Source organism: Cyrtonyx montezumae, unplaced genomic scaffold (genome assembly GCF_038088225.1).
Source record: "Cyrtonyx montezumae isolate F1298 unplaced genomic scaffold, pur_monq_1.0 scaffold_32, whole genome shotgun sequence".
NCBI lineage: Eukaryota > Metazoa > Chordata > Aves > Galliformes > Odontophoridae > Cyrtonyx > Cyrtonyx montezumae.
This window is the reverse complement of record NW_027072037.1, coordinates 536529-560440: the sequence shown is the minus strand read 5'-3', so window position 1 is coordinate 560440 and position 23912 is coordinate 536529. Positions and strand designations below refer to the sequence as shown.

The 23912-nt window shown below is 43.9% G+C and overlaps 1 protein-coding gene across 1 annotated transcript in view; it reads right to left on the bottom strand.

The window, feature by feature from the left end:
* MINDY4 (MINDY lysine 48 deubiquitinase 4) overlaps window positions 1-18375 on the bottom strand; it is a 72538-nt gene extending 54163 nt beyond the window's left edge. The window contains exons 1-5 of the mRNA XM_065744846.1: window positions 18093-18375; window positions 16255-16374; window positions 14182-14390; window positions 9936-10194; window positions 8072-8487 (exon numbers count right to left, since the gene is read on the bottom strand). Of these exons, the coding sequence (XP_065600918.1) occupies window positions 8072-8487; window positions 9936-10194; window positions 14182-14390; window positions 16255-16374; window positions 18093-18155 (1067 nt within the window). The 5' untranslated portion in view covers window positions 18156-18375. The remainder of the gene's footprint in view (window positions 1-8071; window positions 8488-9935; window positions 10195-14181; window positions 14391-16254; window positions 16375-18092) is intronic.
* Between the last annotated feature and the right edge of the window lie 5537 nt (window positions 18376-23912).

The following is a 23912-nucleotide window of genomic DNA, read 5'->3' as shown; positions in this document are numbered from 1 at the left end:
CAAACACAAGCAAAATAAACATCAGTAAAAGAAGAGGGCTAAAATTCCTTTAAATACAAATTCTTGCGAGACATCAGCAAAAAGACACTACATGAAGCACAGAGATGGGTTCCCATTGCTCAAAACTCCATTAATTCACATCATTGGAGGGGAGTATGACCTCCCATTTTGCTTCTCCTATGAAGTATACATTCCTTCTAGTTTTGGCTTTCAACTTCTAGGCCATTTATTTTTAGGGATGTGGAAAGTTCCTGCTCTTAAATTTCCTGTTAGAAACCTCCAATTTTTAACAGTAAACTGACAGACTTCAGCAAAATAAATTCTCTTCTTGAAAGTTAATGTCCTACGTAAACTGGAAGAAAACAACGTCTTACACTGAAAGGTGGGCTAGATCTCACAACTCTGCTAGGAAAATTCAAACATGAAGAACAGCCTACCAGCAAATTGATTGAAATTTGATTGCAAATTGATGAAAATTGGGGCACTGCCCCATTACATAGGGAGATTTCAATACAGAAAGGACATCAAAGCACTGGAGCAGGTCCAAAGAAGGGCAACAATGCTGTGAAGGGCCTGGAGAACATGTCCTGTGAGGAGCAACTGAAGGAGCTGTGGCTGTTCAGTCCGAAGACAAGGAGGTTGAGGAGAGACCTCTCTGCTCTCTTCAAAACATGAAAAGCAACTGTAGTGAGAATGGGCTTGGTCTCTTCTCACTGGTGACAGGACATGGGGAAATGGCCTCAAGTCGTGCTAGGGAAGGTTTAGGATGGATATCCAGAGAAACTTCTTTAGAAAAAGGGTTGTTAAACACTGGAATAGCCTCTCCAGGGAGGTGGTTGAGTCACCATCCCTGAATGTGTTTAAAACCCATTTGGATGTGTTGCTCAGGGACATGATTTAGCAGTGGGTTGTAAGCATTAGGGTAGTATGGTTAGATTGTGGTTGGACTTGATGATCTTGAAGGTCTTTTCCAACCTGAGCAATTCTATGATTCTAGGTAACACAGAAGTGAAAACAAATTCCTTCTGCTACTTGCAATCAATGGGTTGCTTTTAAGGAGTAGGAAATTTCTTGTGCTTCTTCCATAATGTGAAGTCCTGCCCATTAAAAGGGAATGCATACTGTTCGCTTCTGGTTTAAATCCGAAAAGAGCCAAAGCCCCACTAGGTACACATGAGCAAGGCAACTTCTCAGTGGCTGAATGCATCTTAGGCAACAGGCCGGACACTTCCAGTTTGATGTCCTTTCCAAAAGTTAAATAAAAAAATACAGAAGCCATTTGCTATTTCCAGTAATTGCACACTGCTTCTTCCCATGGAGTGCTGGAAAAATACTAAAAGGGCAAATGGCAGTACACACAGATGTTATGTCGAAGGCTCCGATGCCATAAATCCATTGGCACAAAACAAGGATCACAATAGTTCATTACTTTTATTTTAGGCTCTTTTTTCCTGTCCAAGCATTATGTTATAAGAAGTGTTATGCAACTCCAGATCCTTGAAGGTTTTCACTACCAAGTGATACGACAACTGCAGTTTCTCTGTCTGTCTCCATCTTCGCATATGGGCTAATTAAACCCACTGCCCCCTAAAAACGACCCCATTTTTTTTGGACAGCCCTTCTCCTGATTGTCAGTTACAAGGATCAAACATACATTCCCTGCTGGCAGCAGAGCACACTCCAAGGAGGGTTGTGCTTCATCTCTCACCAAAGGTGCCGACCACACAGTTCTCACTGCACTTCCTGGCTACACAGCATCACCAAGGCATTGACGAACGCTTGGGATGATGCCATACACTTCTTTGTGTGGCTTAAGGACAACGCCCAGCACTGTGCACAGATCACAGATGAAATGGAAGGAAACATGCAAAGGTGATTTGCTATTAGACTGCTCCAGCTCTGCACTCCTTCCCTTTCTTTTATCTGAAATTCTGACTAAACCTGTATTTCCTAGAAGTGCCACCACTGCCCCTCACATCCTCTTCCTCTTAAAGCAGGATAAATTCATTCCTCAGACATTGCTCATACATGTCACACATTCCAGAGTATGCTGGTAATACACTAAATGCCACACCAGATCAGTTGGTATTTTAAGTCTCCCCTATCATATAAAAACATGGTGACCCAAACTCAGTTCTCATTTCATAGAATTGGCCCTCAAGGTGATGAGCACTTCCAGGAATCTCATAGGACCAAATCTCAACTACTTGACAAGACGCCATTTTAGACAAAGCAATATCATCCAGCACTCCAGCTCTATAAGTAGCAGTGAAACAATACAGCCCACTGGGCAAACAGAACTGAAGTAAAAATATTGATTATGCCCAGAAAAGCTATTTTTAAGCCCAAACTTTGACCTGTTCAGGACAGTGATAGAAAGGGTCCCTTAGGAGTCAGTCCATATACTAATAGTAACAGGAAGTCCAAGGAGAATCTCCATCCTTCACAGGATGAGGCGGGGAACATGACCACTGAGGCTAAGGAAAAGGCTGGGGTTCTCAATGCCTTCTTTCCCTCTGCCTTCAATAGTCAGAGCAGTTATCCTCAAGGAACTCTATGCCCTGACCTGGAAGTCTAGGGTGGGGAACAGAAAAAAAAAGACAGTAGAAAAGACTGGAGCCAGTCATAACTATTGCATAAAGAATACGCAGTAAACTACTTTGCTGGAACTAGATTTCCTGAGTTGGCATTTCAATTTAATTTAAACAGTACCAATAAAACTGGAATATTGATTAGCATTCTACATGAAATCTCATATTCATATATAAACCTGCATCAGTCACCAGCCATATTTAAACAAAGGCACTTGCTCTGGCACTTCTGCCGTAAGTTTGCAACCAGAGAATAGCTGAGGTTAGAAGGCACCTGCAGAGCTCACTTAGTCCAATCCCTCTGCTCAAAGCAGGTTCAACTAGTACTTGAACAGAGGTGAATAACCGTACCAGCACGGAACAGAAAGATCAGTCAGAAAAACAATGTGGATAACAAGGCAGAAAACAAATCCTGGAGGAACATAAAGGAAAAATTCCCTAGAGTAAGGCTATTAGACACTGAAATGTATTCTCAGGGGAGAGGTGTTACTTGACCCATTTAAAAGCAGACTAGACAAAGTCATGGAAGAAAGTATTCCATCAAATCATATATATAGTAATGAATAATCTGTCATAGAAGCAAATGGCCTTGAAAGGTCTTTTCCATCTGTAATTTCTACCATTCTATGAAATATGAGTAATGTTTCACTAAAGAACTTGGTATCTATGGCAATTCACTAACCCTACTCTATTTGTGTTAGCATGCAGAGCGCTGCTAGAAAAGGGTTTATTACTAAACAATGAGTGATATTTTGGGAACCACTGAAGATTGCCCACCTAAATCAAACTTGGTTGAGAGACCACTGCAGGAAGGGAAATTCTGGCTCTGGTCTCACTGGTACTTGATCTCCTGGTGGTCGAAACGAAGCACATCTGACATCCTTAGGTTTCGGTTGGAAAAGGCATCTTGAGGCCAAGCCACACAGTAATAAAGGAGTCCCTACCATCGGAAATATCCATCTGTACTGGAAGACTTCAGAAAGGAAACCACTAGCTCACATTCAGTTTGTAGCCAAGGCCAGGGGCAAGGCAACAAAGAGTAGAGCAGAAGCAGTTAGAACTGGATAACTAAAGGAACTATTCACAAAGAAAGGCTGAGCAGAGAAACAGACGTCTTCCTTTACTCTTGAAAGTGCTTTATACATCTCTAGTTTAGGACAATGGAATCTACTACTAGTTGCAGGAGGAAATTGTTCTGATGTAAAGGTATTCTCATTTATTTGCCTTTCTGACAGCCATTCCCTTTTTGTTTCTATGGAGTTACGGCAGCCAGATCTAGTGGTTGGGAACCCAGCCCATGGCAAGGGGATTGGAGCTCAATAACCTTTAAGGTCTCTTCTAACCTCAGCCATTCTACAATTCGACCACAATTTTATGAAATCAACCACACGCCCTTAATTTCAGGTACAGATTGCTAACTGCTTTTTTATTTTTTTTGTCCTGAGTCTCTGATTCCAGGTTTATACTACTTTTTTCTTCTTTCATTTCTGATTTTAATTTCTACACTATTTGTCTTGATACTGAGAAAAGGAGAGTGGTTTGCTTTATAGACATCAACTGAAGTTCAGACACCTCAACATGCAATTCTTATCTTCCAGAAGTTAAGCAAAGGTCTTCAATAGTGCCTACCCATCCAACTGGGCATACGGTGGTGCCAGCAGTACCTAGTAAGAACACAGCTGGTCAGCCCACATCTACTTGTTTAGAAACTACTCCACTGAGAACTGGAGGGTTTCCACATCACCACCAGGCCTTATACTTGAATAGCAAAGGAGAATGGAAAACTAGAAGTGTACTTCATATTCAGAGGTCATAAAAGCAGCAGGAGTAGTGTGACTGTAGCTAAGACAAAAGAATTGTTCCTCAACTGCTATGAATTTTTTTTTTCCACCAGTTTTGCTTGCTCAAGCTGTGAAACATGGGGAAAATCTCCTAACACCATTTAACCTTCCCAAAGAACTCATTATTCATCACGCTTTTCCTGGAAAAGCAACAGAAAGATTTTAATCCAAGGCCAAGAGTCAAATTTAACAGCCTTCCCCCCACAAGTTCCTAAAGATCACAAATTCCAGTCCACTACAGATCCTCATTCTTTATTTTGGTGACACACATTTCCCTGCTGGAGGTGATTCAGCATTAAGCAGAAGATGTTTGAGGTGGCAGAGAACCACTCAATGTTCTGTTTGCTGCTTTTTATCTGGATGCGTTCCCTCAACATCATCTACTCATGGATTCCCATGGAAATTGTAAGATCACAATCGTAACTACGAGTACAGCAATTTTTTCAGCTGGATTCTTGGATTGTTCACTTACACTGCGTATTTTTCAAAAGTATTTTTTTTAGTCCTATGAAAACCTCCAAATCAAAAATTAAAAATGGATTGGTCATCTAAATTCTACTTGTGCACAGCTCACACTTCAGGGCAGGACAAGGACCCAGTAAATTGGAGAGCAGTAAGAAATACGGCATCGGGAACACATCAAAACCACCTGAGAGGATGGATGGGGTTTCAAATTCCCCACTGAAGTGGAACTGAAACAAAATGCCATTTTCAATCCATTAAGCCCTCATAATAGAAGGTTCTACCTTCAAACAATAGTTCTACACACTGTATATGAGCTTATAAAACTCTGTCCTTGCACGACCAAGTACCACAGTCTGATTCACTACTAATTACTTCTCCATAAAAGTAAACTATTACCTCTCCCGATTTAATTCACATATCTCTGTAGTATGGACAGAAAAGCAGAAACACACCATGGCCACTGAAGCATCACACGTAAGCTATTAAAAGAGAAAGCTTCAGAATATGAAAAGTGAGACATCTGACTCCTGAGGAAAAATCAGTTTGAAACTGATCTTGAAATACTCTCCTCATAATAATCTTCAGTGCCTGCCAACAGCACTGCAAACACGGTGCAATAATCAAAGAAGGATGAACTGAGAAACCACGTCAGCTGCTCTTTGCTCACAGCAAAGGATGCCTGATGATTTGCTGCCACCTATATACTGCTCCCTCCTGGGTTAATTAAAAGTAAGGAGTTCTAAAATAAAGGCATTTGCACCAATTGCACCTGAGTACATATGCAGACTGCACAGCACATTGCTAATTAAACCATGTACTGTTAACTATTAGTAAGTATCACTAAGTACTGTAATCATACAACACACTGTCTTCAGGGAAGAACTCCTACTGACATGAAACAGAATCCAATAATGACACAGAGGGATACCAGCGACCCAACAGCACGTAAGCTTTGTTCCCCTATAAAACAAGGAAGAAAAGAGACACTCTGCTTCTAATTATTCACAATCACCATCCTCCCTTTAATGGGGAGGGATTCAGACATATTGTGAGGTACACAACTGAAGAGGAAGATGAACAGACTGCTAATCACATCTATATTTGCAAAGTTAAAGGTACATGAGTATAACTGCAAAGGTAACACATGCTTTCATATAAAAAGTCAGTGTTTTATCCCACTTAAGGTGATATCAAACACTGACCTTCTAAACCATCCTTAGAGTTATCTGAATTTGAAAGCAGATGCTACCAGCTGAAGCAGTTTGAAAATAAAGCAGAGGCTGTATCTGTATCATTAGTCTCTAACTGACTTCACTACAATTATTTCATTTCATTCCAAAAATAAACACTAGAAAGGCAAGGCAGTTGTTTTTTTGGGTGTGTTTTTTTTTTCCTCCGTACCTGCAGTAGGTGTGTTAGTCTGCCATTTTGGCAAGCTCCATGCTTAATGTCACCTCACTAACAAAACAGCAACATTTCATCTATTAGAATAAAAACCAAAGAGCCTTTAATCTTATTTAGGACAAACCTGCAGACTCTGGTACTCGGAGGTCTAATTTGGTGTCAGTACTATAAGACTGAAATACAAAAGTCCCAAATCTGCCACCCCTTCCCACACAAACTTCAGGCAGCTGTTAAGAATCAGAGCACTGATAGAACAAGAAGCACGGTTTGATGCCCATCATTTCTTCCCTTAAAACGTGTGAGTCAAAATAGTGTGGGATCTGTATTTCTGCCGCTAGGCATTTCTGCCCACTCCATTTGTAAGCCCGCATTCAGTCCCATTCAGCTTGTCTTCTGAAGGATGGCAGCATTTTTTTGTCAGTTGGTTTGTTTGTTTCCTATGGAGACAAGGGATGCCTGCAGCCTGCGTGCAACAGCAGCACGTTTTGCACAGACCCTACAGGAATGAAGAAGGGGAAAAAAAATGGAAGGAAAAATGGCACCAGGGAGACCTCATTTTGGCCTTCCAGTACTTGAAAAGAGTATGTCAACAGGAGGGGGAATGACTGCTGACACAGGTTGATAGTGACAAGATGAGGGGGAATGGTTTCAAACAGAAACAGAGGAGACTGAGGTTGGATGTCAGGATGAAGTATTTCACTCTGACGGCGGTGATGCACTGGAACTGGCTGCCCAGAGAGGTTGTGGATGCCCCATCCCTGCAGGCATTCAAGGCAAGGCTGGCTGTGGCTCTGGGCAGCCTGCTCTAGTGGCTGGTGACCCAGCCCAGGGCAGGGGGATGGGAACAAGGTGATCTTTGAGGTCCTTTCCAGTCCAGGCCATTCTATGAAAAGCAGGATTTGTCTGGCTTTATCTTGCTCTGGGGAGCAGGAACAGAATTTCAGATGCCTGCAAATGAGCAAGCTGGGTTTAATCCTAAACGGATTTTCAGTGTTTAGATTAGCACTTCTGTCACTGGAGTCAGCAAGTAGTAACAGGGAATGGAAGAGGATAGAGATAAATATGTGTTCCTACACTGCACATTGTTTTTGCCTCAATATTGAAGTTCATCTAATCCCAAAGAGCTCTGAAACACTGCAGGACTTTGCCAAATGGACAGAAGCTTTGCAAGAGCCAGTCCTTAACTCTGTAATAGTGTTTATTTGGAGTCTCACTTCCACTCTCTGTTACTTCCACTTAACTTCAGGAGTGTCAGCAGTCCTGCTGATTCCAGTGAGAGTTTTCAGGAGCTCAGCATGAATTCAAACCCTTTACTGGCTATGATTCATCTGGCAGGGCTGTACCTGTTCCGCTTTGAAAACGTTTTAAATGGACTCTGCTTAGGAAATAGCTCCCTCTTCTGTTCTTGTTGAGGCCAACTAAGTCCTCTGAATGAATCTATTGCAAGCTACCTAGTACAGCAATGGAGCACAGTACTGAAGCAGTAATTAACACTATTTCTTAAGATGTAGATGACCTCTGCAGGCGGGAGCAAACCTCTTCTGTTACTCTCCTTGGATGCAACAAAGAGAAACCAGAAGCTATGGGGCCCCTTCAGTGACAAGGAAAGGAGTCCTGACTGTCTTGGGATATCAAAATTTGCAAGTTGAACTCAAAAAATCTTCTCCTTTTCAGCATCTGCATCCCTCAACAAAAACAGAATCTTAATCTCTTTTAGTCCTCCATCCTTTTTTTTTTTTTAACTTTTTAGTAAAATATATATATTCTTACCTGTGGCCTGATAACCAGCTCTCACTTTTCTTGAGGGCCCTTTCTCTCTTCTCTTTTCCAGATCCTGAATGTCTGTGAGGGGCACTGACTTTAAGGCTCTTCTCACCACTGTCTGTACAAAAGCTTGGAACTGATTTTCTTTCCTCCACCTTGGTCCTCCCTCTTTCAGACAGCAGTTTGATAAAAGAGTCACACGTATCTTTGGAGATGATCCTTAGTTTTTCAGAAGCTGAACTGACATGTGAGCTTGACAAAGTCCTTGATGAAAACTCTGGATTTACTTGTGTTGAAGAGCCTTTATTTTCTTGAGAATTGACATTTGAAGCACTCAAGTCATTTACTTCATGTTTTTCACCCTTGAGTGGTGCCGAACTACTGATGCTGGTGGATCGTTTTGATCTCCTTTTCTGCAGATCCTGGAAAGAAGTGCCATTAGAACTACACATTAAAATTTTACTGTCTTTGCACAGATGTGGAAAGCAAAGTAGAATTCTATCAAATAGCTAAGAGACAAAGCAATTATTCATTATTAGGAATTGGGTTAAAGAGTAAATTAAGCATAAAGGTTGTAAAAGCAAAGAGACCAGTACAAACAAGGAGATGCTACAAAAATGGGAAAGAAAGAGTGCTCACCCATCTCTGCAGATCTAGGTTCACAGGGAAGGAACTCCACAGAGGAGGGATCTCCAACAAGAGAGCCTTCCTTGGTGGCAGTCAGTCCTTAAATGAGGTCTCAGAGGGATGGAGCCTGGCTCCGCCCCTTCTGGTCACGCAGGTGAGTCACCTTCACCTGTGCTCCCAGGGCTGACCAGATCTTTCCTTCAGGTGCTCATTCGGTGGTTCATGCTGTGATTCCATAGTTCCCATACATTATGGATAATAAGAGCAGAGATATATTTTGCTTAAGATTTGAATGGTAATAAAGATGCTATATGTAAAAACTTCCTTCTTTTACCCAGGGACACCAACAGAAAAACTCATAAAAACATTATTTTGGGGTCGTACTCAGAGAAAGCCAAGCCACACGTGAAATTTTACAGCCAAGTCTGCCTTTTTAAAGTATCTAGTCCTTGCTTCCGGAACAAGAACTCTTCAGAAAAGTGCCATTAATTTAGCTTTCATATTTTCTTCAGTATTAGACAAATGAAATGTTTAATATACTTCAAGTTCTCATTTTTATAAGCTTAATTTAATATAATTTATATAATATATAATATAATTAATATAATTTAATACAAGCTTCTGTCTCTATGAAAGAAGTGTGAAAGAAGAAAAAAAGAAAGAGAAAAGATTTTTGGAATCATGTCTTAAAAACATCCACTGATGCAATATGTCCCATCTGGACAAGTTTAGAAATATCATTTTACTGAAAGCAATTTTTTAAGTCCAAAGCTACTGATTAAATGTGGGGTTTCAGAAAAACCTGAGGAAATCGAGTGCTCTCTTGAAGAGCTGTAGACACTTCTAAGGTTAAGAAGCAATTTATGGAAAATCTGAGCTCTCGAGAGATGAAATATCACAAATGGAGAATACTTAATAAATAAATGTTGTAATGAAAGATCACAGATCTGTGTGCAGCAGCTGTTTAACAGTTTGAATTTCTGAATTAACCAGAACCACTTGCCCTAATTTAGCCCATCTTTTCAGACTGCAGAATAGATTAGCACGCAGAAGCTTACATACAAGATCTCTGGTCATGCCCAATACTCTATCACATTCAAGAAACATCTAGATGTTGTACTAAGGGATGTGGTTTAAACGGAAAATGTTGATAGTAGGTGGATGGTTGGACTGGATGATCTCAGAGGTCTTTTCCAACCTTGGTGATTCTATGATTGTATGATTTATAAGGGTTGAAAATCACCTCTGGGGAACTTGCTCCTGGTCCAGCCATCAGGCCTCTGACAATGAGACCAGACCTGGGCCTCTGCTTGTCCTTCACTGTGGCTTGCAGCTCTTCAGTAATCACTGCTGATTTTAAATCTTCTTGACTACCCTTTAACTTCTTATCCCCATCAGAGGTTAAGTGGCTGTTGCATATTGTCCCTGTATGGCATTTTTCACTTTTGTGTTGATGTTTTCTGGACTGAAGGATTTTATCAGGTGGATTCTCAACATCGTGTCTACAAGAAAGTAAAAGAAACAAAATTGTAAACAGTGAAACGATGAATAACGAAATCAACGAAAACAGAGCCTTGGCTAACTAAAGTACTGCTTTCAAGTCACGTGTTACCTGGAAGTGCTACTCAAATACAATCACTTTTCATTTTAACATCTATATTTAGGCCTTCAAGAGATCATTTCATCATCATTATCACGTGTCACAATTAATTACAATATGTATACCACTCTTATGCTTACTTATATCAATATATACCATATCAAAAAAGAAGCGAACAAAGGAAAAGAAAAAAAAGCAAACTTTCTATGTCAAGTAAGATGGGTCCAGAGCTACCACAATTAGCTCCCACTCCTTTCCCATCTGCTTGAAGGGACATTTGAAAATTTGTTAATGTTTTTTGTCAACATCCTCTGGTATCACATATAACTTTAACTGAACCGACTTCCATCACACCATGCTTCAATGTCAAATATGTATTTTAGTTCAAAGGTGCTTTTGTCTTTGGGCTTTCCCAAAAAAGGCTGTAAAATAGCTGGTTTTGGGGCAGTTTATTATATCTCCGTATTCAACCTGGTCCTCACCACGAGAAAACACAAGTTGTAGTTCACGGTTGGCATTGGCTTTACTAAAGACCTACAATTATGAAATACAACTGAGATTCATCTGCATCTCTCACTCTGTTTGTACAGCACCATACACACTTCATCTTCAAGTTTTCTTTTCAAAAGCCATGCTCTTACTGAATATATATATATGGGAATGGGCTGCCCAGGGGAAGTCACTGTCCCTGAGGGTCTTCAAGAAACATTCAGATGTGCTACTGAGGGACATGGTTTCGTGGGGAAATATTGGTGGTAGTTGGATGGTTGAACTGGATTATCTTAGAGCTCTCTTCCGACCTTGGTGACTCTGTTTCTGATATTCTGGGTGACCTAAAAATGCTATCCTTCTTTTACAGTAACTGTCCTTTAACTTTTGTTTTTAACTCTGGGATGTTTTTCATAGCAAAGCAATTCCAGGAGTGGAAGCATCTTGTAACACATAAACACTCATTTTACTTAACCACTTAAAACTGTTTGAGTTTGTTTGTTTTTTTCCTCTTCAGTTATGCCTTACACTGCAAAGACATCCTTCACATTTAAACAGAAGGGTGCAGGATTGATCTCAGGGTGCATTAGGAAATCTGAGGACTGCTACTCCCTACCTAGAACCATTCGCCATTGCCAAAGGGCACAAATTAGGTATCATTTTAAAAGCTGTAGGCATTAAAAAAAAATTCCTGAGGTCAGGTAAAAGGAAAGAGTTTGAAGCTGAACTCTTAAATAAAGAACTGGTGAATCTAATTACACTCTCCACTCCTGCTTGCATTGTTAAAAATTATCTGCATAGTTACAATTAAAACTGTTTTCAGGCTCTGGCTGCTTGACTACAGCCTGAGGGGATGGAAACAGCAAGGGAGACCACAGAGCTGTGCTTCTGCCGCACTTTTCTCTTCCTGACTCATTTTGCAGGTAGAAAAAAAGTCACACCCAGAAAGGCATAAAGTAGGAAATAACGTCAACAAAGCCACAGAGGATTTAGACAGAACCCTGCACACCAGCACAGGTTTTTGCCCCCAGTGGTGCTGAGCTTTCAGTGTTCAATCCAGCACTTCCAGGCTTATAGGGTCAAAGTGTATCTCATCAAGACCTTCAATATCACCAGCTATCAACCTGACCCGCTGAGTGCTGCCATCCTAATGCCACATCCACACACCCCTTGGGGACCTCCAGGGATGGGGACTCTTCCACTTCCCTGGGCACTCCAGTGCAATGGCTCCCTGGGAAGAAATTCTTCCTACAGGCAATTTCAACTGCCCCAAAGCTGGAAATATATCCTTTCCGCTTCCTCATTTTCCTCTCCATCTCGGTTTCGATTTGCCCCTCTGATGGAGCAGTGCAAGTGAAGCCCCCCCCCCACCGTGGGCACCAATCCCATAACCCCACGTGCCACAATGGCAGCAGCCCTTCCTCACATAGCCGTGTTGTCCCCCCACCCCTCAGTCACCTGGATTACGTTTGCACGTGCAGCTTTCCCTTGCCTTTTCATCTACATGTATCTTGTGGGGGGAAAACGTGTGAGTGTTGGGGGGTGATTAACGCAATGACCACGACACGAACAGCCCCCACCGCGGAGGTAAACCACTGGAGGACTAAAAACCATAGAGCGCCCACCAGCACGAGACAGAGCGGCCCCTCAACGCGCCACTTCCGGAGCAATGACGGCCTCTCTGGCCTGGCACTGAACGCTCTCTATGATCGCTCCCTCACACTGACGGGCTCGGCTGGCAATGCGCATGCGCATGTCGGGCTCTAAGGAGCCGCGGAGGGTGTGATAGTTCCGCCATTTTGTTGGGGGTGGGTGAGGGCTGCGTTCCTGTTATTCAATCTCAGGAGCGTTTTGGTGCAGCAAAAGGATCTGTGGGCATTCAGAGCCCTGGGGAGGGGAGACGTAACTACTGTGTCGTGTAGGACAGGGCAGAAAGTGACGCATTTAGCGAGACCTGGACACGGTGGAGAGCTGGGCAGAAGGGAACTGGGTGAGGTTTAACAGAGCAAGTGTAGAGTCTTGCACCTAGGGAGGAATAACCGCATGCATCGGTACAGGTTGGGGATGAGCTGCTGGAGAGGAGCTCTGAGGAGAGGGACCTGGGTGTCCTGCTGGATGACAGGTTGGCCATGAGCCACAAAGTGGCCACCCTGGTGGCCACGAAGGCCAATGGGATCCTGGGCTGCATTAGAAAGATTGTGGCCAGCAGGTCAAGGGAGGGGATCCTCCCCCTCTGCTCTGCCCTGGTGAGGCCTCATCTGGAGTACTGTGTCCAGTTCTGCGCTCCCTGGTACAAAAAAGATGGATCTCCTGCAAAGAGCCCAGAAGAGGGCTACAAAGATGATAAAGGGCGTGGAAACCTCCCTTATGAGGAGAGGCTGAGAGAGCTGGGGCTGCTCAGCCTTGAGAAAAGACTCAGAGGGGATCTGATCCACATCTGTAATTATCTAAAGTGTGGGACACAAAGGGACAAGGCCAGACTCTTCTGAGCAGTGTATGGCAATAGGATGAGGGGAACTGGCCACAAAGTGAAGCATAGGAACTTCTTCCCAGTGTAGTGACAGAGCACTAGAGCTGCACACAGTGGTGATGCAGTCTCTTCTGGATACATTCAAGACCCACTTGGATTCCTACCTGTGCAACCTGGGCTGGGAGCTGCTTTGGCAGGGGGTTGGACTCAATGATCTCTAGAGGTCCCTTCCAACCACTGCCGTTCTGCCATCAGTTCTTAGCTGGCTGTGTCCACCCTCAGGTGTTGTTTTCTGTCCTCACTGAGCAAGGAGTTGCTGGAGTTCTGCAAGTGCTAATGCTCAGAAGCAGCTGTTTGAGCAAGCTGCTTTAGAGTGAGGAGTAAAATGTGATGGATTCCCTGAGAGTCAGGGCTGGGAAGGCGAATTACTGTTTTGTGTCCGTTTTCAAAGCTTTCTGTTGAAGCACAGCTGGTGCTGTTGCTCTGCCTTGAGACACTAATACATGGAATTGGAAGATTTAGCTGCATGCTGTTTCCATATACATTTGTTGATGGAGATAACTGAACCTATACTGTTTGCAGAATGCTGAATGTAAGATAGCAAGCCTTGGTTTAGACTCTGTGAGGCACTCTGAAGAGGGTACAAGTCTCTGTAATTGCTAGGGAGCATTTCTGAAGGAAGATGGTAATAATAATTCAAACGTGGTGTCACTGAGATGTAACTAACCAAGGGTGATGTTGATGAAGATGTCATAGGATCATAAAATATCTTGAGCTGGAAGGGACCTATAGGGATCAGTGAGTCCAACTCCTGTTTCCACACAGGACTACCCCAAAGTCAGGCCATATATACCATATAAACCATTTAACATTATTTCACTTAATGGAAAAAAAGAAGACTGGCCAGAGCAAAGAGGAATAAGGCAGTACCTGGAGGCTTGAGTTTTGCTGTCAGGAGGCAGGCTGGCATTGCCACACGCACGATCTTCATCTGAGAGGTCAGGTGGATGGGATGCTGAGCTCTTACTTTGAGAAGCTGACAGAGCAGAACTTGAAGTGGTGCTCCTGGAGGTCCCACGGTGCTCAAGGAAATAATTAGTAATGATTTCAAGAAGTGTTTTCAGAGGGTTCTCCTTTGCCTGTTCAAGAAGAAAAATAAAGTTCTTGGTTGCTGCTGAAACTTTTTGTTAGACTCACTCCAATCTAAGAAGGGATTATTACTGTACAGTAGCTGAACATTTTTCCTAGAGTCTGGTGGTTATAAATGATATGGCTGTACAAACAACATGGGAAGGAATCACAGAACCACAGAACCACCAAGGTTGGAAGAGACCGCCAAGATCATCCAGTCCAACCATTCACCTGCCACCAGGACTTCCCCACTAAACCATATCCCTCAGTGCAACAGCTAAACGTTTCCTGAACACCTCCAGGGACAGTGACTCCACCACCTCGAAGGAAGGAGAAGTCAGCTAGGAAATACCAAAAGCTTAAAGGTGTGGGTGTGTTGGATGAAGTAAGCATGACGAGGACAAAACAATCTCTGTCATTCCTTATTCTCATCTTAGGGAAGTATTGCAAAGTATGGTCAGCTTCAGAAGAACCTGGAATGAGCTGCGAACATTTTTGGTACCTGATTTCAGTATCTCTGGTTTTATTGTATCAGAGCTCAGTGAGAAGCATGAATTGATGAATTGCATTCATGTGAACAGGATTAAATTGGTTACTGCAATTCTTAGGGAGTTCTCGAGGTGCATGGAGACATCTTTGATGTACTCTTATTCTTCACGTGCTTCAGCCGTTCACAACTGTACGTACTGCCAAGAAGACCTGATATTATGAATAAGGTGTGATTGGGAAGGAAGGGATATTTTTCTCAGGTAAGAGAGCTTATAGAAGTTTACTCAAGATACATGATGAACTTCTTCGTTGAGTTGAATATCTGATTGCGACTCAGTACATTCCATTTGAAAATCTGCAGGTATCGTGCTTGCATGGACTGAAAACGCAGTTGCAAATACACCAAAAAATGTGTGATTTTTTTCAGCAACCTTGAGAACTGTTTTCAAATTGCTTTATTAAAGCAGAAAGCAAGGCTGCATGTTTCTCACTGTTCACAGGACTGTGTTTAGCCAACGTACAGAAATACATAGAATGATTTGCTGTAATTTACATTTTAGTTTGAATGCTGTTATCATTTGCAACACAGCACTGTGGTTTTCACCTCAGAGACACATGTTTAACTCAAATAAGTGGCCAAATCCACCAAAAATGCCTTTGGATTCTGTATGTGACTCAATTTCATTTCACAAATCATAACATCTTTTTAGCACTTAACTCTAACGTAGCCACCTTTCTTCAGAAAAGGATATCGTTATGGAATCAGCATCCATCCTGTTGGGGAACTCCTGGAGTTGGCTATGACTTGGACTTTATGATGTTCACAGCTTTGCTGACCTTTTGCATGATGTATTCATCAAACATGAGTTGCTGGAGACAATTGCATCGTCCTGCAGGCTGTTGGCTAGACATTCCTGCCTTAAACTGTCAATGAATAGGATTGGATCTGAGAACTAAATGGAAATCAGCTACTGATGGCTTCGGCTGCACCCAGGGATGATAAATGCTGAGTGCACTTCTGTCTGTCAGGTCATACATAAAGTTGTAAATAGGAATGGATATGCAGAGGTATTTCCAAAATGGAATAATCTAGACGTAATGATGGAAGAGGTGTTGAAGTGAGTATTATTGGTTTGTTGGAGGCTGTGTTTGGTAGCAAGGGCTCACTAGCTGCCAGGCTCTCAGCTTAGCCCCGTGAGCTGTAATGCAATCTCACCTACACACCATGATCTCCCATCAGGAACCTGTGAGCATGTCTGCAGCAGTGCAGAACCAGACATGGGCTCGAGTTCCCTGCAGTGTGGGCATACACTACTGCCTTCATCTCTTTGGCCCAGCTCCATATAATGGGATCTGAGACCAGACTGTGAGGAGAACCTTTACCTTGTTCTGTTTGTACAGGGAGTGCAAATGCAGGACGGTCCGAAGTTCGCTCCTGTTGTTGATGCTGAGTGCAGAGCGTGGGAGCTCCTGCTCCATGGTGCTGATGGTTTTCTTCAGACCCTGAGGACAAGCAGGAGGTTTTAGAGTCACAGAATCATTCTGGGTGTAAATCACCTCTAAGACCCCAACCCATCCCCGCCGTGCCCCTGAACCATGACCCTGAGTATCACATCTCCGTGGTTCTTGATGGCTACAGACTGGATGTGCTAGATTCCCAGTGCTTCCTGTGTGGACTTGGGAGAAGGACACAGCACAGCTAACAAAAGCTTTTATTGCTGACTTTGTTGGATGCAAGCCAAATCTTTTGGATACGTTAAAATTGTAGTAATTACAAGCTAAGCCTTAAAACCTGCACTTCAGTGATACAGTTTTGCTTTCTACAGCCCACGGATGTAAATGTAGTTATGGCAGAAATGCTGTCTGCACAGTGGACTTCACCAAACTTGGGGAAAACAAATAAACAGGACAGAACTGCTCCACGCAGTCGACTGCAGCTACTTAACAGCTTAATAAGATGGGTCTGTGCAATTATTTACATCTGATCTACAAAATAGCAAAATCTGAATTTCAGGTGTACTCTTATTTTATTTATTTATTTATTTATTTATTTATTGCAGGTTTTTCACAACCTATATCCTGCTCTTTGCCTTGTTCTCAGGGTAAACCTGTCCAGGATCCAGGTTGGAAATCAGCTTGATCCTCACAGCATCAACAAGTTCTGGCTCTTCATGTCACTTGGTACAGAGCACGAGACAGTGCTCCAACTGGAATGCAGGGTATGGCAAAGCTGCACGCTCAGTTTTACCACCAGGACACTCCCTTTCCTAATAGGCTTTTATTCATTATTACATTTCAGAATGTTTAACTCAGAAAAGTGAAGGTGTTTCACGTGAATAATCTTTGCAGTCGGATGCTGTGAGGCGTTGTTCTGCTGGAACTCCATGGCAAGTGATGAATCCTGCACTGGAAATTGCATTGCCAAAAATGTCATCTTCATTCAGTGACACTGAAAATAAACGTTTGGAGGCTGGATGCAAGGCACATGAAGGAAAGTGAGGTTGGTACGATGCTTCTTAGATCAGCTGTTTTCTTGTGTTCTGTACAAGTTAACTCCTTCCTGAGCCGGGGGGGGCATGTGCAGTATATCCTTTGAATTATGCATAAATACAAAGTAGTAGGTAATTTCACCTGGAAACACAAAGGGATCTTTTCCTCTGCTCACTCCCCATATCCAAATTATTTCTTTTACAACGTTTTGGTTTTTTTTGGGGGGGGGACAAACACAGTGATCACTGTTTTCTCCCTCCCTCCTGGGCAAATCTGCTGCCTGCCAAGCTGATACCGAGCCCCAGAAAAAGGCATCTGTTTTCTCTAGCACCGCTTCCTTCTGTTTCGTCTCAGTATTCTCCTGGGAGATTGAGTGTGTGACTTGTAAAAACAAGGATGATAGGTAATGAAGGAGGGGGAAAAAAAAAAAAATAACGCTTAAAACCGCATTTTTTGGCTTAAGCTTTTTTTTATTTTTGCAGGCGCGTGTGGGTATGAATCGGACTTTCTCAGGCAGGCAGGAAGCTGCCTTCCACGCTCGGAAATAAGCAGGCATTGTGGGAGATGTAGTGCAGACCCGTGCCCAAAAGCTCGCTGCGGTTCAGGGCTAGCTGCCTTAAGGCTGGAAGCAGTCCCCCCCCTTCCAGCCTCCCCCCCTTTGTCTTTTAACCACGACCATTTCTCCTCCGTCGTTCCCGCTTATCCCAGCCAGAAAATCAAGACTGAATTACCTTTCTACTGAGAAATTCTCTCACCAGAGATGCGGCCACCTCTTCCACAAAGGAGTTGTCCATTTTTAGCCCGAAGTCTGCTCAGGGGTTGCCTCCTTGGCTCGGTTGGACTGATCCCCCCATGGCAGCCTGGCGAGGCGATGCGGCCCCGGAGCAGCGCGTCCTGCGCTCCGCCGGCTTCTCAGCAGCAGCACAACTCCTCCCCGTGGGACACGAGCCGAGCTCACAGCTCTGCAGCAGGAGCCTCGGTGAATGCTTGAAAAACCTGAGAGCTGCTCAGGGATAGCAGTCAGGGAAATGAATGTTGAAAGCTGAGAAGCTGAAAGATTTTCTCATTTGGGGTTGTTGGTTATGGATTTTTTTTTTTTTAATCAGAGAGTCGTAGAATATCTGGCGTTGGAGGGGACCCACGGGGGTCACCAAGTCCAACTCCTGAAAGAAGCATAGTTATGTGCAAGCTGCTAGTCCTGTGTGAATGCTACTTCTAATCGTTTTGTTTGTTTTTTCAGTAAGATTGCACTCTTGTATAATACAACAAAAATGTAGCTGTTAAATTTAACTTCATCTCTCCTACTCACCATGTCTAAGGTGGGAGTACTCATCAGTTCCCTGGATGCCTGACCTGGTGCTTGCTTTAGGGGCTGGCAACACTGCCCACAGCAGAGGGGTTGGAACCAGATGGTCTTTGAGGTCCCTTCCAACCCAGCCATTCTGTGAATTCAGTCCTTCCTTTCAGGTTGAGCCTACATTATAGACTGTAGTACAGTATGCTATTGAGTGGGATTGTTTTGAGCCATGGGGACCTGATTTAGGACGGAGAGGACCTCCAGAAGTCATGTAGTTCAATTAGATTGCTCAAGGTAGCAGTGTCCAGGGATGGAGATTTTGCATCTGGACAATGTCTTTAAGTATTTGACCACTGTTAGCTGGGTGAACTATTTCATAGAATCACGGAATCATTATGGTTGGAAAAGACCTCTGAGGTCATCTAGTCCAACCAACCACCTACCACCAGTACTGCCCACTGAACTGTGTCCCTAAGTACCACATCTACCCATTCTTGAACACCTCCAGGGATAGTGACCCCACCACCTCTCTGGGCAGCCAGTTCCAGTGCCTGACTGCTCTTTCAGAGGACTTCTTCCTAATAACCAGACTAGTTACCTAGTTAATGTTTCTCTTTCTTCAGCTTCTGACAAGTCCCTCTTTCCCCCTTATCATTTCCTCCATGATCAGTTTTGCTTCCATCTTGAGAACATCTGGGTAAAAGAAGATCGACTTTCAGTGAAACATAACTTGCATTAAGGATAGCATGGGAGGTAATTTGCTGTCCATTGAATAAGTAAGACATGCTTTGTTATTGTTGTCAGTCTGATATGCATTCATTAGCTTGCAATTTCATTTGTCCTAGAATTTGATGCAGCATGCAGAAGAATGCTTGGTATGATGCAGTGCCCCTGTCTCCCCCTGCATTCCAGGAATGATATTCCAAAATGAAAGTGGAGCATAGTTTTAATAACTTGACCACTTGGAAGGTGATTTTCAGTGCACGTTTTCTAGAGAGAACTGCTGCATGACTGCATGATGGGGCATGTGAGAGGGGCTGTCATGCTGTCAAGCCTCCGTGGACTTCCACTGATTTCACAAAACCAGTTTGCTATATCCAGAAGGCATTCAGGTGCTTAGCTTAATGACCGGTGTCAACAAGGTAGATTTATATAGCAGCTTATTGGTAGGTGTCTCTGCTCCTAAAAGGAAGCATTTTTCTCTAAGAGGTAAAGGAATTACAGCATTGGCTTCTGACTGTGTCAAAACTGCCAGAGAATTTGCCAATCCCAACATGATTTGAGGGGGAAAAATATGAAAAATATTAAGATAGTCCATATCCCTGCTTGCAGCTGTAACAAGAAGACATTGGTTTTTGCAAGCTTTGTGCACTAATGCAGTGGAGTGTAAGCAGTATGTACACGTGTATGTTAACTTTGGTTTATGTACTGCTTCTGCAGGCAGTGCTGTGTTCCTATGCTTTGGAATGCTGCAGGCACAGATGTGTGACCTGGGAGCTGCAGAACCTGGATCTGATACATCTGGATTCTCCCTGATGAGAAATCACTGGTAATGATTCTCTGTGTTGCGTGTTAGGGTAAGACATGGTGTTTCTTCAGTATCTCCTATCCTGATAGGTGAGGAGACAGGTGAGAAAATAGGTGGCATGGGGACCAAGAACTTGGAAAGTCAGGACAGGATATGGGGAGAAAATATGCAGAAAAAGGTAATGACAGGGAGATCACTTAACCGAGTGCCATCACTGATAAATTAAGCTTGATGGAGTAAAGGGGAGTTGTAAGAAAGCAGGGGACTGACTCTGTAGCAGGGTCTGTTGTGACAGGACAAGAAGAAATGATTCCAAACTAAAGGAGGGGAGATGTGGGTAGGTTATAAGGAAGATGTTATTTACAGTCAGGGCAGTGAGGCACTGCACAGGTTGCCCAGAGAGGTGGTGCTGCCCCATCCCTGGAGACACCAAAGGTCAGGAGATGGGGCTCTGAGCACCTGGTGGAGCTGTGGGAGTCCCTGTGCATCGCAGAGTGTGGGACCAGATGGCCTTGAAGGGTCCCTTCCAGCAATTCTATGATTAATTTCACTTATTGCCAATAAAAAAAATCAGAGCGGGATGGTAAAAAGCAAAAACTAGAGAATCAGCATCAGAGAATTCCTGAATTCCCTCCCAGCACTGCTACCAAAACCTGCATTGAGCAGATGAGAGGAAGAGGCAGCAGAGGGAGGACCTCTGGGTGTCAGAGTGGTAGGAAGTTGGATGTTGGGAGGTAGAAGGGGCTGTGAAAACCCAGTGCAGTGCTCAAGGCAGAAACTGAAAGGCAGGAGCAACACAGACTTTAGAAGAGCCTTGTGCTGGTTCAGAAAGCTGCAAGACAGGAATGAGTAGTGCAGTGCTTGTGAACAGATTCAAAAATAGCTTTTAAATAGGTATTGGTGAAACAAGCATTGCTGTGAAAGCTGTAGAGGGTATTGCAAATATGTGAGCTCATTGGAGAGAACTGGGCTTGCAGAAGGTAGCTGTATCCAAAGCAAATGAGCACTCATCAGCAATTTGAAAAAGGCACGAGGGGGAAAGAGTTTGAGTATTTCTTCAAGTAGGATTAGCTAGAGCACAGGTCTTAAGATATTTTACTTTTAAATGATGGAGTGGCCAACGCTCTTTTAAAAAGGTTGATGTTGTTAAGCGTGTACATAGCAGCACAGCACTATTAACCTGTAATTAGCTTTTGATATTTCTGTTTACTGCCAGAAGCAGTAACAGCTCAGTTCGTTTTCTTAAGCTAAAACAGAAATGCCAGGAATGCCCTCTTGCGTTTATCATTCAGTATTGCAGCAGAGGGAGAAGCTCTCGAGCACAGCTGCCACCTTTGGCATAGGGAACAGACTTCAGTACTATGTAATCATAAAATCGTTTGAGCTGGAAGGGACCTTTAAAGGCCATCTAGTCCAGCTGCCCTGCAATGAACATTGTTCTGACCAACCTTAAAAGAACCACAGTTGTGCACGAGTCTTTATAGCAGATATGCAGTTTAATATTCAAGTACAAGACAAAAGATTTCTCAGAGTCTAGGAGGTGAGGAGCCGTGGTGGAGCTCCTGCCCCCATGTGCAGAGGGTGTGGGGGGAAGGCCCAGGTGGAGCTGGTGAGGACAGATGTGGTAGAGGCAGTGTCCCTACACCCCATCTTACATCCAAAATATCCACAGCAAGTTTCCCACCTGTGGACATGTCAGCAGAGTCAAGGTGCCCCTGCTTGTCAGCAGTCAGACCCTGATGCCATGGCTGCTCTCTTTATCAGTGAAACCAGTGAAAAGCTTCTGTGAATAGGAACATAGGAAATTGCTGCTGTCACCCTGGAAAAGTGTTAAAATACTCACTAGGAAACAGTATTGCACAAGGAACTTCAGAGGGTTTTTGAAGTGCCCCCAAATTCTCTTCACCCAAAGGTCGCTTCACCTGAATTTCCCTGACCCAGCTACTGGCTGATGACACTTACACATAAATCCAGCAGCCTGCTGAGGCTTCATTTCCCTTTACAAACCTATGCTGCCTTTTTCCCATACAGACTGTGTTTTTGCATGTTCTCAGTGTGTTTATTGTTTATTAAAGGCTCTGTCACTTTGCCAAGGAGGCCATTTGCAAGCCTATAACTGGCAGACACTTTGTAGAGCCTTTCTTGTAGGTGGGAATTACATCAGCAGCAGCACAAGCCTCTGGGAGGGCAGCCCTTTGTGAGGCAGATAGCACATGTATGCCAGCAGCTCTGCTGTTTCACATTTGGGAATTCTCTGTTCTTGGTGTGTATACAACCTTCCCATTTCTGTAAATTCCAACCTTTTCTTTCTCACCACCTCCTCAACTCCTTATTGAGTCAGATAGGTATTGGTGTGGAGTTTTTTTGCTTGTTTCCTTTTTTCCCTTTGGTCTCTGCTTCTAATCCTGTGCAGCTTCAAGACTCTCATAGGCTTCCTGCTGTCAGGGCTGGTCACTTCAGCTTTTTCTTCACTAATAGTGTTGTTTTTAGATTGTTCTGTTTCTCCAACATTTTTACCTAGCACTCTTTTCAATCATATGTTTTTTTCTCAAGCAACTTCATTGTGATGTTATCACTGCTAAAGAGCAGCTCTGCCACTGATGCCACAGAACTGGTTCCCAGGTACCACATGAGTCTCTCACTGTGGTTTCCTATACAGCTTCTTCTAGAACCTACTTGCACTAGGGTCCCCAGCTCACCTCACACATCTCGCCCCGCAGACCCTTTCCCAAATCTGCAGCCCTCGTTTGAATGCTTGCTAACCACTCATTGACCTTGTGACATGGCAGCACCCAACCTGCACCCAGTGTCAATGTCAGGGTGCAGCATAGAGAGGATCCCTCACTGGCACTGCTGGGCCTGCTGCACCCCAGGGGATGGAGTCCTTTTGGATCCAGGACACACTGCGGTTTCACACCCACCGCGCCGTCCCAGTGCCCTTCTGTGGGGTTGCCATCCGGCCTCAGTTCCCCAACTCTGCACTGAGAACCTGTATCCAGACACTGAAGGAAACACTGAAGAGAACTGGCCCCGAAATGGAGTCCTGTGGAGCCTGACCCATCAGCCCAGCATTCACCCATTGCTCAGTGTCCTCAATCCCAGCTGTGTGCTGGGCACTATGTCTGGAAGGTTCCTGTGAGCAATGGTATTGAAGGCAGTGCTGAGATGCAGGAGGATTACATCAGCTGCTATGAGTAAGATTCCATCCCCAACCCAAACCCTGCACCAGCTGAGTCTGCTTGGGAGATTTTTGTTACCACAGTTACAGTCCTCCACCTCAGGGCTACAGGGGGCTCAGAACCATCACTGCAGTTGAAGAAGTGATGGTGAAGAAGCTTTTTGTGCATTACACATGCTGGAGCACCTTTTCTGAGAAGACAGGCTGCGGGAGCTGGGGGTGTTCAGCCTGGGGAAGAGAAGGCTTTGGGGAGACCCCACTGCCACCTGCCATTACTTGGAGGGAGCTTATAAACTGGAGGGGGGGGGGGAAGGGAAGATTTATATTCGATGTCAAGGGGAAATTTTCACCCCATCCCTGGAGGTGCTCAAGGCCAGGCTGGGTGAGGCCCCGGGCTGCCTGATTTCAGGGCTAGCGACCCTGCCCACAGCACTGGGAATGGAAGCGGGTGGTCTTTGAGGTGCCTTCCAACCCCACCATTCTGTGATCTATGATTCTGTGACCACCCCAAAAGAGTTTGGCCTCCTTCATGACGGCTCTTACGACTA